The sequence below is a fragment of the Mobula hypostoma genome, chromosome 9, assembly GCF_963921235.1.
Source record: "Mobula hypostoma chromosome 9, sMobHyp1.1, whole genome shotgun sequence".
NCBI classification, from domain to species: Eukaryota; Metazoa; Chordata; class Chondrichthyes; order Myliobatiformes; family Myliobatidae; genus Mobula; species Mobula hypostoma.
In genome coordinates, this window is record NC_086105.1 from 128,695,522 (window position 1) to 128,713,139 (window position 17,618).

The 17,618-nt window shown below is 41.8% G+C and overlaps 1 protein-coding gene across 5 annotated transcripts in view; it reads left to right on the top strand.

Annotated features, from left to right (window-relative positions):
* The window catches only part of mrtfba (myocardin related transcription factor Ba), a 248,290-nt gene that overhangs the window by 107,131 nt on the left and 123,541 nt on the right, over positions 1–17,618 (top strand). For all 5 annotated transcript variants that reach the window (XM_063059101.1, XM_063059106.1, XM_063059104.1 and 2 more), the window contains one exon: positions 5,968–6,174. In XM_063059101.1, coding sequence (XP_062915171.1) covers positions 5,985–6,174 — 190 coding nt within the window. In that variant the 5' untranslated portion in view covers positions 5,968–5,984. The remainder of the gene's footprint in view (positions 1–5,967; positions 6,175–17,618) is intronic.

A 17,618-nucleotide genomic window follows, 5' to 3' on the forward strand; every position in this document is an offset into this window, starting at 1 on the left:
TCTGTGGGAGTGGGGAAGTGGTTGGTGGGGCCACCTGGAGGTCTGTGTGTCCATATATGTAGCTATTGTAGTGGCTGTGAGGCTGGTATTGTGGCGGTGAAAAGTACTGGGTGGGGGGGGGGGTGAGGAAGCCATCATATTCCTCATCATTGCAAATCCCTCTGCAACAGAGTTAGTCAGCTTTTACAATGCTTATTGTCAGCTGGGTCACACTGTCCATGAACTCCCTGTCGATTGCCTCCATACACTCTAGTAATGGTTTTTTTTAGTTTTAAGTCCTCCTGCGCGAGAGCCAACAGCTGTCCATTGTTTGGCAACTTCCTTTTAAGTTTTTCTAGTCTGTAACTGGACAAACACCACCAAGTATACCATTTTCTCTTCGCTTGTTTTCTGTAGATGTGTCCTGCGCATGCCCAGTAAGAGGAGATTTGCCCAAATACCTGTTTTAATGTGGACGGAGGTATTTTCAAAAATGCCCGGTTTGGACGCCTATCGTTTTTATGCGAGACCGGCGTTTTCAAAATTATCCAGTGTAGTGTGGCCGTAGCCTAAGACTATAACATGAATAGCATTTGCTTCCTTGAACCTGCTTTGGCACTCAATAATTACTGATCTGATCTTTGACCTCAATATTATTTTCCGGCTCCATACCAATAACTAACATTCCATTTAGTTTGCAAGACTAGCTTGGCAGTAGATCACTCAGCACTTTGCCACTTGGGTTGGAGAATTTTGAAGATTCACTATCCTCTGAGAAATGATACATATTTCATATTTTGATTAATTTAGTTATCACATATGTCTCAAACCAGAGTGAAATCTGTCATTTGGTTGAAGTTTGGTTGATTGCCGAGTTTGACAAAATGTTTGTAGACATTTTGGCTCCAATCGAGAAGCCACCATCAGTGCACATTTGAGGGTGTTGTCTCCTCAGTATCCCACCATATATACTCCTCTGGGGTCCAAATGGATATTGATTAGCCATCATGATCTGGTTGACTGGTTTAAAACGCTGTGAACCAACACAACCTATGGATGTGCTGGGGACAGCTCACAAGTGTTGCATAACATTCCAGCGCTAACATAGCATGCCCACAATGCTCAGTAGAACATCACAGAACACAGCAAAACAAAATCTTTGGGCTCCCTCCCACCCAGCCACAAATCCACTTAGGTACACAGACAGTCCTCCAAACCCCAAGGAAGGCCTCTGGGTCTCCAGTGGACTCATGGATTGTCAGACAATGAGACTCTTAACTTCCCCAGTGGACTCTCCGACTCGCAGACCCAGGGCTTTGACAGTCCAACTTCTGATCGACTTGTGGACTTCAATCTTTGCTTTAGACCCTAGGGGTAGCTGATGACAGAACCTGAATTCCAGGCATCGAACTATGGACTTGCCAGCTTGTGTATCTATTAGATCACTGGCCCGCCTCGTGCCTCCTGCTTGCAAGACCTTCCATTCCTGGGACCCACTGTCCTGGGGCGGTCTCACTGATGCAGTAGACCACCAGATGTCATCTTCGCTGGTCTTCATCTATAGCGCTTGCCAACCTGACGTTCAGATATGTCCTGCATCACATGTCCATATCGCTGAGTGCTTTGAGCGCAGACTGGAGGCCTAGTCTCCAGATATCTTGCATCACCTGTCCACGTCACTGGTCTTTGAATGAGAAGTAACACACATCAAAGTTTCTGGTGAACGCAGCAGGCCAGGCAGCATCTGTAGGAAGAGGTGCAGTCGACGTTTCAGGCCGAGACCCTTCGTCAGGACTAACTGAAGGAAGAGTGAGTAAGGGATTTGAAAGTTGGAGGGGGAGGGGGAGATCCAAAATGATAGGAGAAGACAGGAGGGGGAGGGATAGAGCCAAGAGCTGGACAGGTGATAGGCAAAAGGGGATATGAGAGGATCATGGGACAGGAGGTCCGGGAAGAAAGACAAGGGGGGAGGGGACCCAGAGGATGGGCAAGAGGTATATTCAGAGGGACAGACGGAGAAAAAGGAGAGTGAGAGAAAGAATGTGTGTATAAAAATAAGTAACAGATGGGGTACGAGGGGGAGGTGGGGCCTTAGCGGAAATTAGAGAAGTCGATGTTCGTGCCATCAGGTTGGAGGCTACCCAGACGGAATATCAGGTGTTGTTCCTCCAACCTGAGTGTGGCTTCATCTTTACAGTAGAGGAGGCCGTGGATAGACATGTCAGAATTTCATCTTTACAGTAGAGGAGGCCGCGGATAGACATGTCCTGGAACTCCATCCTCCCGCCACCCCACTAGGAATAGGGTTCCCCTGGTACTCCATCCTCCCGCCACCCCACTAGGAATAGGGTTCCCCTGGTCCTCACCTACTACCCCACCAGCCTCCGGGTCCAACATATTATTCTCCGTAACTTCCGCCACCTCCAACGGGATCCCACCACTAGGCACATCTTTCCCTACGCAACTCCCGTGTCCATTCATCCCCCCCCATCCCTCCCCACTGGTCTCCCTCCTGGCACTTATCCGTGTAAGCGGAACAAATGCTACACATGCCCTTACACTTCCTCCCTTACCACCATTCAGGGCCCCAAACAGTCCTTCCAGGTGAGGCAACACTTTACCTGTGAGTCGACTGGGGTGATATACTGCGTCCGGTACTCCCGATGTGGCCTTTTATATATTGGCGAGACCCGACGCAGACTGGGAGACCGCTTTGCTGAACATCTACACTCTGTCCGCCAGAGAAAGCAGGATCTCCCAGTGGCCACACATTTTAATTCCACATCCCATTCCCATTCTGACATGTCTATCCACGGCCTCCTCTACTGTAAAGATGAAGCCACACTCAGGTTGGAGGAACAACACCTTATATTCCGTCTGGGTAGCCTCCAACCTGATGGCATGAACATCGACTTCTCTAACTTCCGCTAATGCCCCACCTCCCCCTCGTACCCCATCTGTTACTTATTTTTATACACACATTCTTTCTCTCACTCTCCTTTTTCTCCCTCTGTCCCTCTGAATATACCCCTTGCCCACCCTCTGGGTTCCCCCCCCCACCCTTGTCTTTCTTCCCGGACCTCCTGTCCCATGATCCTCTTGTATCCCTTTTGCCTATCACCTGTCCAGCTCTTGGCTCCATCCCTCCCCCTCCTGTCTTCTCCTATCATTTTGGATCTCCCCCTCCCCCTCCAACTTTCAAATCCCTTACTCACTCTTCCTTCAGTTAGTCCTGACGAAGGGTCTCGGCCTGAAACGTCGACTGCACCTCTTCCTACAGATGCTGCCTGGCCTGCTGCGTTCACCAGCAACTTTGATGTGTGTTGCTTGAATTTCCAGCATCTGCAGAATTCCTGTTGTTTGCGTTTGAATGAGAAGTGGTGGTTTCGAGTCTGACCTGACCTCTAACTTCATCACATCCTGAAACCCTAATCTGGCCTCTAATACACCGACATCCCTGTCCCTAAACCCTAACCTGGAAATAAAAACAAAAAGTGCTGGAAACACTTAGCAGATGAGGCAGTATCCATTTGAAGGATATACAGAATTAACACAAGGTGGAAAATATTTTTTCACTCTTCAATCTGAAACGTTAACTTATTTTTCATTACACAGAGCCTGAGTGTTTCTAACATTTTCTGTCTTTGAACAGGTCAAGCCCTTATCCTGAGACAGTGCCCTCATTCTTGATTCCTCCAGGGGCAGCATCTTTGCAGTGGTTGTTCCACTTGGGGCTTTATATGTTACAGTAAGGTGATTATTCTCAACCCAGATTAAAATGAGCTCGTTCTGTTCCACTTTCTCCCTCAAGTCAACCCACACATTCCAGGAATTTACCTATTGAATCTTCACGTACTAATTATAAAGAAAGTACATTGTTAAATGAAGAGACCAGAATAGTGTGTGCAGTACTTCTAGTTTGGTCTCAGCAAAATGGTGTAGGGTAGCAAGATTTTCTTACTCTTGCTTTGGAATAAAAGCAATGCTACAATGAAGACATAATGAAAACTGGCTTGTGTAGTTTGAGGAAGAGCTGTGGTGTGTGTTTGTCATGGGCACCATCTCCACAAACTCCTCGGAGACAGTCAAAGATGCATCAACACCACGAATGAATATTCGCAATTGAGCTACATCAGTCGTATCGGTGCTCTCATCAATTACAATAGAGAAGGCAATAAATGACTTCACTTTGTCTTTTAGTTGACTGTTCAAATCTCCTGCAAGGTCCTCGATTCTCTCTGCCAAAGTATTTCTTGACAAGCTGATATTACCAAAAGTTTGTCTCTTCTCAGGGCACACCAGCTGAGCCGCCGTCAGCATGCATGCTTTGATGAATTCCCCCTCCGAGTATGGCTTTGACGCAGCAGCTATTTTGTTGGCAATAATATAGCTGGCCTTGACAGCTCCATCATGAGTCACTCGACTTCTGGTGAACACTGATTGTTGTTTTCTCAGAGCTTCTTCAAGCTCGTTTACATTTTGCGTTCCGAGTCGTCTTGCGTACTTGTCATATTTTTCTCTGTGTGACGTCTCATAGTGTCGTTTGATATTGTACTCTTTTGCCACAGCTACTTGTTGTGAGCATATCAGACACACAGGTTTGCTGTTGACCTCAGAAGAAAAAAACGATCTTTCCAATTGTCGTTGAATATCCGACCTTTGATGTCAACTTTTCTTTTCTTGGAAAGCATTTTGAACCACAGCAGCAAACAGTCTTGGCCTTGCTACAGGTGTTAATTACCTAAGTACTCTGTGTATTTATACTGTGTCTGACGATGTAAGTGGGGCCCTAGTGGTCTTCAGTGAAGGGTGGTAGGTGCTTATGCACAGCGGGTGGTTAACTGCCGCCTATTGTTTTCTAAGTACACACAACAAGCTGCTGGTGCAGCAGGCAGTACAGACAGCGGTGGGAGAGAGAGCGGCTGCCGTACAGATACATAATAAATGGTCGTGAATATGCTTCTTTTTCCCCCAAATCATCCCGCGGGTCGGATTGGACCCCTTCGCGGGCCGGTAGTTTGACACCCCTGAACTAGACCATCATCCTTCCTCCCATTCTGAGGTGTCTCATTAGTATTCTGTGATTCCTTTCTATGGAACTGAAAAAAGAAATGGATCGGCTAGTTTTCAATTGTTTCTATGGAAAGTTATTTAATAAATAATTTTTTAAAATCCATTTCCTATTGTGTAATTGGGACTTTGTTTTGAGGTTCATTGTTGAATAATATGAAACCCTTATATTGGAATTAGATCACACCTATTTTTAATGAACTAAGTTTGTGCTAAGGTTGATACTTAACCCTAAATTAAAGTCACTAAAAGATTCAAAATAGGTACATCCTCACTCTGGTATGGTTTGTATGCTGTGAGACATTAAAACTCACTTATGTGCCTTACAGAGGCTTGGTAACAATGCAAATTTCCATGCTCACCCATGCAAAACAGATCAACACTAAGATTTAGTTGCCGTAGAAATGAAGGAATCCGGAGGGCAGGGAAATGAGCAGAAGGGTGAGATGGGCAGGAGGTGGGAAATAGTGCTTCTATGTTCTCAATCAACCTGACTGGGTGAAGGGAGTGGGTTGGCCAGGTGTTGAATGCCTTATTATGGCTTGGTGGGCTGGGGAATGAGATAGACCTTTTGTCATATGTAATTGATCATGATTAGTTAACACTTCCAATTTCAAGATGAGGAATCATAAAAAGGAAAGATGATACCCTTTACATATTAATATCTGTATGATATACCCCTTTTTGAATTGTGTGCTAATTACATCAACCTTTTGTTGCAATTATTGCCAGTAACCACTTGCAATGTGCTGCATATTTCACACTTTTGAGAAAATGCATAGGTGTTTCAAGGAGTTGTGCCAGAAAATTTTCAAATAAAGTATACAGAAACACTGCAAAGCTTGTGCAAATATTTTGTTGTCATTAATGCTTTTTTAAAAAAAAGTGAATGGATTTTTTTCCTAACTTTATTTCTAGTTGAACTTAACATCATTATGGATCAACAGACGACTCCAACCATCTTACTGAGTGTGATGGATAACATACAAGTATCTGAATTGGAAGACTCAGTCCTACAGAGCTTAATAACTCCAAGCCCGCGAAGTGAAATGGTCGCCCACGAGTTCCAAGAGCTTACACTGCAGACAAATCCACGCCTACCTCCTTTGAATGAACGGAAGAATGGTGAGTACTGCACTGAACTAGCTGGCCACATTTATCTTTACTTTCGGGACTGGAATTGGTTTATTATTGTCACATGTACTGAGATACTTTGAGAAGCTCGTCTTGCATGCTGTTCATACAGATCAAATCATTATATGGTGCATTGGGGTAGAACAAGCTAAAACAGTAACAATGCTTAATGAAGTGTAACAGCTACTGAGAAAGTACAGTGCAGGTAAACAATAAAGTACAAGTTCACAACAAGGTATTTTGTGAGCCCATCTTGCCATATTAGGGCACCATTTAATAGTCTTACAAAGACAGCAGGACAGAAGCTGTCTTTGAGCCTGGTGGTTTGTGCTTTTGTGTACTCAGCACAATAGGGGTGGGAGGGGGGAAGAGAGTGTCCAGGGTGGACGGGGTCTTTGATTATGCTGGCTGTTTTACCGAGGCAGATAAAGTTCATAGAGGGGAGGCTGTTTCTTGTGATGTGCTGAGTGGCGTCCGCAACACTCTACAGTTTCTTGAGGTCACTTTCAGAGCAGTTTCTATAACAAAACAAACTTATGCATCCAGATAGGATGCTTTCTATGGTGCATCAGTAAAAGTCGTTAGTGGTCGTCAGGACATGCCAAATTTCTTTAGCACCCTGAGGAAGTAGAGGTTAGGTAAGCTTTCTTGGACATGGCATCGAAATGGTCGGACCAGCATAGGCGATTGGTGTTCACTCCTAGTAACAGGAGTAGCTGACGGTGATTCTTTCAAAACTGAAAGAGTTCTTACGGAGATTTGTTGTCAGTAGAATATTTAAAAATAAATGTTATATTGCAATTAGTTACTCAGTAGGTTGAAACACGCCAGTTGTGTTCTTGGCTACATTTGATTGGAGCAACGAGTTGAAATGTTGGCCAAATTCTCTTCTGTCTTATATTGTAGCACTCAGCCCTCAACTTCTGCAATTACTCTGAAAATAACTGTAGTGCAAATGACCATGTAAGTTCCTTACTGGTATTATTTGCAGCTAAACTCCGCATACTCTTACAGTTTATATGCAGGCATGGGACATATTTGATCCACTCCTTCAAACTTCTGCTTCTGTTTGGCCATTGTTTTATGTAATCTTCTTCTTTAAAAGTTTGGTTGAAGTGAATTCAGAGTCATAGAATCCAGAAGTGGGCACTTCAGCCTACCACCTTCATCCAATCTGTTTACTCATCTATACTACTCTAATTTGCCTAGATCCAGATCTTTGTTTGCCTGGCCACTCAAGTGCTTGTTTAAATGTCTGTAAAATTGTAATATGTCTGACTTTACCATTTCCTCTGGCAGTAAGTTACCAAGAGTGGTCGATATCTGATTTGGCACTGACCAGATGGGCCGAATGGCCTGTTTCTGTGCTGTAGTGTTCTGTGACTCTTCCATATTAGCGTGATTGAAATCGAATAATTTCAAGAGCTGATCCATGCACTAAGCTCACCTAACTTACCTGTGAGGCTCCTTGCATTAAAGTACATGGAGTTCAGCCTGCTAACCTTCCCGTGTTCCCAACCTGCCTTCATCTTCGCTGTCTTTTAGACTTGCTTAATTTGCCCTCTATATTTTCCCCACCTGAAATCTGGAAATAATAACTTGATTATTGATAGCAATTACTTCTGCAAAGTCAATAATTTAGTTGTGAAGTCTGGGGCTATATGCAAAACAATGCAAAGATTGCGTGACTTAATTAACATAGCAGTATAACATTGAAATATTTTGATCACAAGATAAAAGTATTACTGTCCATGAGAAGTCTTACTTTTGGTTTAATTGGGTTGTAAATGTAAAATTCAAAACTACCTTAATTGTGCTATGACTGACTACACAGTAAAGAACCCAAACCCCAATTTATGCCTGATTTTGAAATCACAAATAAAGGCATGAGAAACTCAATGCATTGACTTAGCCAGGATATAAATGCTTCCTAATACAGGTGTCCCCCGCTTTTCGAACATTCGCTTTACGAAACCTCACTGTAACAAATAAAAATTAGCGCACGATAAAAGGTAGTGCGCTCCCCGAGCAGCCGCTCCTCCCCTGGATTTGGAATGGCATTCTCACTGGCATTGCTTAAACACATACCTGTGAGGAGCCGTTTGCAAGATGAGTTCTATGGTATCGGAAAAGCCTGAAAGAGCTCGTAAGGGTGTTACACTTAGCGTAAAACTAGACATAATTAAGCGTTTCGATCGTGGTGAACGAAGTAAGGACAAAGTGAGTTTGGCTTGTGGAAGCTGACGAACATGATGTTGAAGAGGTTTTGGCATCCCATGACCAAGATCTGATAGATGAAGAGCTGATGCAATTGGTAGAGGGAAGGATAACAATCAAATCCGAATGAGTAATGATAAAGTACGACTTTAATTTTGAAAGGGTACGTAGGTTTAGGGGATATTTGCAAGATGGTTTGAGTCCTTACAAAGAACTGTGTGATAGAAAAATGTGCGAGGCTCAGCAGTCAAGCAAGCCTTCCACATCAGACACAGCAGACGACGAACCTCGACCTTCGACATCGAGGTGGGCAGTCATAGGAGAAGATGAGCTGCCTGCCCTAATGGAAACAGACGATGACGAGATGACACCCCAGTGTCCCACCACCCCAACCCCCAGGCCATGGACAGATACCAATTCGCGGAGAATGCAGCAGTAGCCGGGAGACACACAGCACATCTTTAAGAAAACAGCCGAAATAAACATGCTAATTAATTAGGTGCCGCCCGACGTGTAATTGTCGGCCCAGATCAGAGACGACGCAATCGGAAATCAGCACTGATCTGGGCCGACAATTATGTGCTGGGCGGCACCTAATTAATTAGCATGTTTATTTCGGCTTTTTTCTTAAAGATGTGCTGTGTGCCTCCCGGCTACCGCTGTAGCCCTGCATGCTTTGCAGATCGGTATCGGTTAGTGGCCTGGAGGGTGGGAGCCACTGCACCACCCCACCTGCGACGACTCAGCCTAACACACCATCATCAGTGTGCTCGGTGCTGTCTTCCCGATTCCAGTAAGTGATACTACACTGTACATACATTATTTCTACTTTATATAGGCTGTGTATTTTTACGTGTTATTTGGTATGATTTGGCAGCTTCATAGCTTAAAGGTTACTGGAGAGCGCTTGCATGAGATTTTCGCTACGGAGAACAGTGCAGTAATGATTGTGGAAAAGTATTTCTACTTTATATAGGCTGTGTATTTATCATATCATTCCTGTTTTTACTATATGTTACTGTTATTTTAGGTTTTATGTGTTATTTGGCATGATTTGGTGGGTTATTTTTGGGTCTGTGAACGCTCACAAAATTTTCCCATATAAGTAAATGGTAATTGCTTCTTCGCTTTATGACATTTTGGCTTACGAACCGTTTCATAGGAACGCTCTACCTTCGGATGGCGGGGAAAACCTGTACCTCTATATGTGGGTGTAACTGCTTTGTACAGAAGCCTTGAAATTTAGAAAATGTGCCTTAATATTTGACTCCATCCTGACTGGCAGTTTCGATGGTGGTTGCAAATTGTCCAATAACAGTATCAACCAGAATATCAAATCAGAATTTCAGCAACAGTCAGAAGAAAATGATAAGCAACCCTCCTATAATTGGTACATGACCCCTTTAAATATTGCTAGCAAGTAACACCTTCCTTTTGGTGGACATTGGCAATGTGTTTAAAATATTGGCAATTAGCCAGAGTTCTGGATAATTGATTCAGTAACATGAGTCAAATCCCACAGAGGAAGTGAGGGAAAGTAATTTCAAGTAATTAAATCTGGGATTAAATCTTATTTTAGTAATGGTTGCCAGGAAGCAGCCATATAGCCATGTAAATTCATGTGATTCACTATTCCTAACCCACCCTCATCTTTAGGGAGTGCCTTGGGGTGAAGGGTGATTGGCTTCCACAATAGGTCAGAGGATTGTCCGCCAGCTGATGAGGCCAATTTTCATCTTTTGACTCAGCAATCAGTAGGGCAGAAAATGCTGGTAGTTTAAGCAAGTGTGGGTGTTTTGAGGCAGTCTGTTCCTTCTGCCATTTTGTTCTGTAATTTTTGTCTGCTTCTGACACAAGTTCAGAAGCACACCTAATTATAACTCAATTCCCTAGCTCCCATGGTGAGATTTGAATTTATGTTGCTGGATCATTGGTTCTCAATGCCATGCTGAATGGTCAAGGTTTCTCACAAGTTGAGGGGGATATTGCAATTGTTCTTGAAAAGTTTTGAAAGTGTCCTTGTGACTTTTCCTCTGTCCACGTGAAGTTTGAATGGCGGAGTCCAGAAGTGAGTATCTGTTTCAGGAATCTGGTGTTGGGCAAAGAGACAACATGCATGGCAGCTGAAATGGGTTGAGTGTAATAAAGCCTGAGGATGGTCTGGGTGAGAACACTGATGTTGGTTTCAGGGATTTTTCATGGGCAGCGTTTGTTATCTTCCAGTGCTTTGAAGTGCTTGCTGTAGATGGTCAGTTGTTTCTAAGACATAGAGCATGCAAAAATAAACTACTGCCTGTTTGATCATGTTATTCACATTTTTATGGTTTTGATTTCCAAACATACTCTTTCTCAGAAGGCCAACTGTATTATAAAAGTAGTATTGCAAATTGCATATTTGATATTTACTCTTACTAAGAAGTAGCTCCCAAAATATGGGAAGTGGTTCTCGTTTTCCAGTATCTCATCATGGGGCTTTCTTTGGTGATATAATACAGCAGAGATAGTTTGGTAATGCACTGTTGTTTGTGGCTGTTAAAGGTTAGACTCAAATGGGAACCTGTGCACATGCAGGCATGTTCTCTGTACTGCAGCTCACTGACTGTGGTTGCAATGACATAAGTTAACAATTTCACATTTGTCCTACAAATTATTTCCACTCTAGACAGAAGCCTGTTGAAAGCAAATTATAGCATTGGAAGTGTGGAAAAAAAAGCAGAGCAGGCATAGAAGTAATAGTGCAGTTTTGTTTGATTTCATTCTGCACTGATATTGGGTATGTAATGAACCTTTTGATACTATAGTGGATCCTGCTTGAACGCAATCATGAAGGATACATGAGATGGAGGTAATATTTGCAGGGAGTCAAATTTAAGAAAGGTCCTCCACAGTCCCACTAACTGAGTAAAGGGGCTTTTGAGGGGTCAAGGAACATTCTGTATAAAGGTTGATGCTACTGTCTGCATATCTTTTGAAGCTTTCCATTGTGCCTCGAGTTTGATGGAATCCACACTATAATTTGAGAAGTTTTTTGGCCACTGGGAAGAAGGAAGATTTCAGTGCCTAGGTTGGAAAAGACACAATTTTCTGGCATGATATGATTGGCAAGGATGGAGTAGGGAAAACCTAAGTAACTGAGTTCTCCTGAGAAAATAAATGGAATACGGCCTTATTTTCCTAAATGAGGAATTCTGCAGATGCTGGAAATTCAAGCAACACGCATCAAAGTTGCTGGTGAACGCAGCAGGCCAGGCAGCATCTCTAGGAAGAGGTACAGTCGACGTTTCAGGCCGAGACCCATCGTCAGGAATTTTCCTAAATTCAAACATGAGACCTCATCTCATTAACTATTCACAAGGTTGTCTGCATTACCTGTGCCGTACCAAGTATAACTAGCTGTTGGAAGAACTGGACAAATTACTATCTAATAAAATAGCCCTCACAGCCAACCTGAGAGCTTCCAACCAACAGGAGCCGGAATCTAGAGATTTGCCTGCCGCAATTGCTATCATAATTGACATCCAAGAAGAGACTTGTGACTTCTGTACCAGAAAGCACCAAAACTGGTATGATTAGTGTTACGTACCCCGTAACTGGGTTGCCAAACCAGCAGAAATGGATCACTCAGTTGGAGTCTGGAGTACTAGAACTAAGAAAGTTTTATTAAAGAAACAAGCAACATAGTAATCGAAAGGATAATAAATGCAACAGTTCAGCGATGATAAACACACATGTGCACAGAATTAAGATAACAGCATCAATCAAGCTCTATCGTTGTCTAGGGGTAAATGACCAAATTTCAAAATGACTCAAAGTTCAGCCCAGTTCAGTTCGCAGTAATTGTTGCCATGGCGATGGACAACGTGGGGGAAGAGAGAGATAGAACAGGAACAACTGATCATTCAGAACACTGCTTCACTCACAGACCGGCGAGATGGCTCACAAGCAGCTTTTGGGCGGGTCCTTGGTGATGTCACCTGAGGTCACCGACTGTGACCCCTCCTCCAGATGCGGTCGATCCTCTGCAGTGAACCCGGCACCCAGGCAAGGGCGGACACACACCGGGTTCCAGCTGATCGTACCTTTCCACCCTGGTCGTTGTCTGGTACTTCTCACCCACTCGTGAGAGGCGCACCGCTTCCAGGGTCTCGTTACCTCGGGTGGCGTGTGTCTGTCTTAGCGAACCTGACCCTTTTTATCCCCCTGCTGGGGTATCGCCTGTCCATCACTTCAAACAGTTCAGGGTTCAAAGGGGGAGCCGCTCCAGACAGCTCTCTCTCTCCCACGTCCCTTCATTATACATCTCCAGACGCTGCTCCATTGTTCCTTATCTCTCCTTCCCCTGAGGGCAGGTGGCAGACCAACTGCTGATGTCACTGATGCTAACCCAGGCCAGCAAACATCTTAATTTTATGTGTATTCTCATAACATTAGAATGATGAGGAGCTCCAAAAGCTAAATAACTGCAAATATGAGGTGTCTCTAAGCCAGAAAATAAACAGCTTTACAGGCACCTGAAAACTGAAGTCCAATAGAGAAACTGAGTTTGGGGTGGTGAGTGAAAAGAACACAGTAAGGTCAGCTTCTTGCAAACCTGAATTCTTAAGCTTTTTGAAGCCATCTATGACCTAAACATGCTGGGACCCACCCCGATGATAGTAAAGAAGAAAGGTGAAATTATCAAGGGCAAAGACTCGGTTAGTGTGCACAAAAAACAGCACCACAGATGATACCTTAACAATGACATTGTCCAGGATCTGAGTGTCCCTAACTGCATCCCATAGTGAACAATTCTGCCCAGTTTCGCTACAAGCTGTGTTTGACTTATCAAAACATTTATTAGCCAACTGAAAAACAGTGCCATGGGAACAAATATCTGTCTGCTAAAGTTCTAAAACTTGGCAGAAAGGAACTCCAGTTACAAGTTCACAATGTCATCTCTCACATCTGGGAAGAGGATGACATTCCACGAACATCAAATGTAAATGCAGTAACAATAGTCTCCCTGTGGACTATGACAAATGAAGTCATTGCTTGGCATGGCTTATCAGTCACTCTTGACTTTTAGCTGTCTCTTCAGTCCAGGCAGTTTAGGACACACTATAAATGCTGACATAGCCAGCCATATCCACTTTCCATGAAAAATAAATAAATAATGTCCAAATGGTTACACTGGCATTGCTTATTGGTTGTTGTATGATCTGCAAGTCTGCATACTTGGAAATTGTCACCGACTGCATTAATGAGTTGATGGCCATTCATCAAAACTGTAAAGTTCTAATTAACTCATCTTTTTACCTGAAATTGCTAAATTCATTGGGACAAGTTCTGAGTGAAGTAATATGCCATTAGAAGATAGTTTGTTGTTTCTTAAATTTACAATGGATTTCACTGGAACTGTCTGAAAGGCCAAATGTGGACAGTTCAAAGTGAGAGTGCAACGGGCAATTAAAATGGCAGACATGAGAAACTTGTGACACCCTTGCAAGTTGAATGTTAATGCAGATTTTTGCACACTGGTTTTGGGTTCCCCAATGTGAAGGAAACCACATCATGAGCACTGAATACAGTACTGTATACTAAACTGGAGAAGATACAAGTGAATTGCTGCTTTACCTGGAGGTAGTGTTGGAAGTCAGTGTATGGTATAAAGCAAAAAAGGACAGATATTGCGTCTGCTGCATTTAGGTGGAATAATGCCATGAGAACTGGAATGGATGCTCTGTGGAGAAGGAAGTCTGCAATTCTATTCAAAGCCATGCCAAGCAATGCTGAAAGGAAGGAGGAGGAGCTGTGTCCAGCTGTGACATCACATTTAAAATTGCAAAGGGCAGTCAACTAAATATTGCGGCTGTTAGGGAAAGCAAAGGTGACTATATTTGTTCAGAGTGAGAGCTGAGGTACTGAATGTTGCAGAAGTGCAGTTGAGATCCTAATAACTGTGGTGGAGATGAGGAAAAACAATGCATGTGTCAATGTAAAAGCTGCTGTAGTTGGAAAAAAATATAATGGAGCCTGAGAAACTGAGAAAAGAGAAAGGAACCCTTTATGGAATGGGGTAGGAGGGGCTCTTGTAGGTAGTTGTGGGAGCCTGCAGGCTTGTGATTGTGATTGGTTAGCAACCAGTCCTCTGAGGTGTAGCTATTTTATGCCAAAAGGTTATCTTGTATTGATCGTTGATGTGTTTTGAAAATATAATAATTACATTCAGAATTCAAGAATTCTGAAGTTCTTGCCAATACTACTTAGTATTGTGTTGTGAAATTGAGGTGGTTTATCATTTTCACTGTTCTGCAGTAAGATTGCATGGATTTATGCAGATGAGTTGGATTCTTATGGTGAAGATATATATTGCCTTTTCTTTCTAGACAGTAGTCTGCTGAATAGGTCATTTGTTATAATAAGGAATGATCAATGTCTTTTTATATCTTTACTTCGCATGTGACTGTCATTTATTTTAGTTTGAAAACATGAACTGTTTTGATGTAATTTGCTCCTTCAGATCGACTTCATGGTTACAAGTAACTCTTCTGTCACTTGCTAAATTAAATGTACCTTATTGGATTCTAAATTGGAATTTGTTTTTAAACATGCAAACAAATCTGAATTATGGTTATAATTTTGCCAGATTTCAGTTGTGCTGCATTACTTAATCTGTGGGAAAAGCAACTTGAAAATCAAATTCTAAAAATTAATTGCAATTCCTTTATGGAGGAGAAATGCATCAACTTTAGAGGAAAAAATTTTCCCACAGTTTTCAAGCCCATTGGGATATGATGTAATGTGTTGGTGAAATGTTATTGAAAAATTGACCCATGCATCCCATTTAACCCATTTCTGTTAAAAAAGAAATGATCTAATTCTGAATCCCAAGAGCCATGCTGTAGTTAGTTGTGGAATTGTGTCCTCTTGTGTGGGTTCAGTGTGAAAGTTACATCAAGGCATATACTTCAGGGACATCTGTGACTCAGTTTTGTACAAATATAAATCACAGCACCAAAAGAAGAGACTATTGTTATTCATTGGCTGGCTAATTGACATGCCTGATATGTCTAATAGCTGTTGAGAATGTTTTTTTGTATATTAGAATAGATTACTTTGGACATTGGCAGTCTGTTTATTTGTGGTAAAAGCAAAAACTGGAAATAGATTTACTAAATCCTCTTGAGACCCTCTCAAAGGACGAAGGGCAAGGTTGAGAATTCCGTTGTAAAGGACCCCAAATGAGTTTTAAAGGCAATAACTTTTTTTTTAGATGACTTGTTCCAGTGGTATTGCTTGATGCTTGATACTTAATTGCTTTCCCAAGAAAATAAATGGCTTTCTTTTGCCCATGATAATCCAAGTTGAATAAAGCAAGTTTCCCCAAGTGACCCAATTCTGATATACTTTTTCTGTTAGCAATAACTATACTTATTAGATCCCTTTACATAATAACCCTAATTCTTCAAGGCTGCACCATTGCAAAAAGTATTGTGGGAGAGTAAAATGAAGCATCCATTTCATTCAATCCAGTTAATGGTAAACTAGATTTTGACTTATGTAGCATTAAACTGCAAGCAACATTCAGCCAATGAAAATGTGTAAATAGAAAAATTATCAACAATTATGTCAAATTCAAACATTTATTGAAATTCAATCACTAAAGCAGCAGGACAAATATGAAGTGTGCTTGTAATACCTCAACAAGCTGTGGCTGATTTATTTCTTTAAAGGATTTTGTGTTAATTTGCAGTTATCTGTTGCATTTAAAGTTCAACTAAGGGGTATCCAAAATCTGATTGGCTTGATGCATCATGAAAGTTGTTTTGGAGTTTTGTTACAAGTAGCTAGTTGTGATGTCCAAGGAAATTTTTGAAATTTAAAAAGTTTCAATTCAAAAATCTACCACCATTGCATAAAAAGGCAGATCTCTCTTGCCCTTTTGAGCCAAATAAGGGCTTGCTTATTCCACAGAGAATATAAAGTTTATTAGAAGTAAATATGTTAATTTTTGATCCAGATTTGCTCTCGGTTGTATAAAAAAAAGTTTCAGATAAACCAGAATATCATTAGTCAAGGACCTGGTACAGACAAAGGGTTGACACATCATAATTTTAAGAAAAATGTTTTTGTGCCCTACCATTATGGTCTCATATTTCCAAACAGCTCAGTGCCAAATATTTTTTCACTGTACGACTAGTCATTTGGGGACATTTATGGCAACTCAAGGCTCAGTACTTGACGTTTGGTCCTTTGTGCTTCTTACTTCAATTCAGAGCTACAACAGATAAAGTAGACAAAACCTACAGCAATCAAAAATGTGAAGCCATCAGCGAAGGCTGGTATTTTAAGTTCACTCAACACAGAATGTGATTTACAAATAACTGTCTGAGCATCACAGAGTTTGAAAAACAACTCCTTTTAATAAAAAAAAAACCCCAGAAATTCTGCAGATGTTGGAAGTCCAAGTAACACACACAAAATGCTGGAGGAACTCAGCAGGCCAGGCAGCATCTGTTGAAAAGAGTATAGTTGAATATTGGGCCAAGACCTTGATCATTTACTCTTTTCCATTGATGCTGCCTGGCCTGCTGAGTTCCTCCAGTATTTTGTGTGTGTTCCTTTGAATAAACTATAATTTGGCTCCCAAACATTGCAATGATTTTAAGAAAGGCTTACCTTTACAGATTTTCTTTTTCTGATCTATCACTCTTATAAACTTATAAATGCAAGTTCCAGGGGATACATGTAAAGGAGATAAGAATGACTCACTCATTTATGGAATTAAACCTTCTTTTTCAAATATTGACATTTTGATTGCAGTGTACATGAAGGAATTAAATGAAGGAATTTTCTTAAAATAATGAAAGGATTTTGTAAGCTTGCAGCATAACAAATCAGATTTATTATCACAAAATATGTTTTGTGGCAGCTGTACAGTGCAATACATAAACATTGCTATAAAATACATTAAGAATCGATTATAAAATAAATAGTGCAAAAAGATAGCAAAATAGTGAGGTGGTGTTCATGGATCATTCAGAAATCTGATGACAGAGTGACATTTCAATATGAATTTCTGCTGGAACCATGACGAACGCTTTGCTCATTTCTATAGACTAATAAGTAATATACAGAATTTTCTGGAATACAGATATCACTGACTACCATTTATTGTCCATTCCATAGTGTCCTTTAGCTGCTTGCCAGGTCACTTCAGAGGCTGTGTATCAGAAAAC